At 41.0% G+C, this 1,536-nt stretch overlaps 1 protein-coding gene across 1 annotated transcript in view; it reads right to left on the bottom strand.

The window, feature by feature from the left end:
* Nucleotides 1-1,536, bottom strand: part of LOC106872022 (uncharacterized) — a 23,113-nt gene that overhangs the window by 13,832 nt on the left and 7,745 nt on the right. Inside the window, exon 4 of the mRNA XM_052967693.1 lies at nt 131-1,005. Within this exon, the coding sequence (XP_052823653.1) occupies nt 131-1,005 (875 nt within the window). The remainder of the gene's footprint in view (nt 1-130; nt 1,006-1,536) is intronic.

Here is a 1,536-nt window from a genome sequence, read left to right as displayed (position 1 = left end):
AAGCAGAAGAAGAAGAAATGAGAAAGAGGAAAAGAAAAGAAGAGGAAGAGATTGACAAGAAGATCAACAGTAGCAGTGCAGCAGCAGCAGCAGCAGCAGCAATTTTTAAAGAGAAACAAGAATTACTCACTTTCCGAAAATATTTCTGAAAACAAATTCAGGGACACTTAGTCGTCGACTGAGCCTTCTGAATTCCAGCACCAACCTCTCGGCTGTTGATGGTCTCCGTCTTTGGTCGGCCGAAATATCAAAGTGGACTTTATGAGGTGCAACACCGGAGCCCATTGTTTCAATGTCTTTTTCAGCAACACCGCTGAAGCGTCGCTTCTTGCCCATCGGCATCATATTGATGGCGTCACCATCAGTCTCCGTTGTATTAGTATTAATGTTATTTGCTAAGGTGTCGTGTGTTGTAATAGTGTTGCCAGTGTTAATATTCTCAGTAGTAACAGAAGTAGTTTCAGGATTATTTTCATCAGACGCTTCGTTGATACTAACAGATTTCTTCTTCTTCGGCTTCCTAGAAATAGTCGGCGATGATCGTAGGTTTCCGAAAGTCCCACCGTCATTATAATCATCGTCATCAGAATTATCGTTGCCATCACCCACGCCACGTTTATTACCGTCCAAATCCGCAACGTTGTCGTCCACCTCGTAGTCGGGAACGAACGATGGGTTGTCGTGTTCCGGTTGCAACTCATACGGAACTATGGTGGTCGTGGAATATGTAGAGTGCACCGTGTTATAATTGTTCTCGTCGTCTGAATCGAGAGAATTTCGTCGAGAAGACGAAACGTTTTCGTAAGTTCCTTCTTTCGAAATGTTAATCGTCGTAGCTGGCAGCACTTCATAGGATCCATCGGAATTGGCAACACTTAACTCTGACACTCTCCTTTCGATGATGTCATCCAGTTTATTCATTGCATTGATTGCCTCCAGCCGACTCGACGCTCTTTGCTGACGCTCCGCCAGTGAAACTTTCATACTCACAGTAATAATTTGTTCCTGAACAAATAAATGAATAAATATATAAATATCATGTTACGAACACAGATGTCTATCTATCTATCTATCTATCTATCTATCTATCTATCTATCTATCTATCTATCTATCTATCTATCTATCTCTATCTCTCTATATATATACGGTAGTGTTGAACAGTGAGAACGAGTGTTCAACGCCGCATTGGTGGATAAATATTCTTTATTTGTGGTTTAACAAGGCTACCATTGATTTCATGGCTGGAATTGTCAGCAACTATCAGGACTGACATATGGGACGTTAGAGCTCGTCTCCGTCTTGGATGAAAATGCAGCAAACTTACACGAGACTGTGCGGGATATTGGAATAACATCATGTAGCTTCGTTATATTCGCATGCAAGATGGAGACGAGTAACTACGCTCTATGTGACAAATCTGATAATTGCTGAGAATTCTCTGCATGAAACCAGCGGTAGCCTTGTTAACTCAAAAATAACGTATCTATCTATCTATCTATCTATCTATCTATCTATCTATCTATCGGAATATATAT

Source organism: Octopus bimaculoides, chromosome 4 (assembly GCF_001194135.2).
Source record: "Octopus bimaculoides isolate UCB-OBI-ISO-001 chromosome 4, ASM119413v2, whole genome shotgun sequence".
Lineage (NCBI taxonomy): Eukaryota > Metazoa > Mollusca > Cephalopoda > Octopoda > Octopodidae > Octopus > Octopus bimaculoides.
The sequence above is the reverse complement of the archived record's forward strand: the minus strand, read 5'-3'. Positions and strand labels throughout refer to the sequence as shown.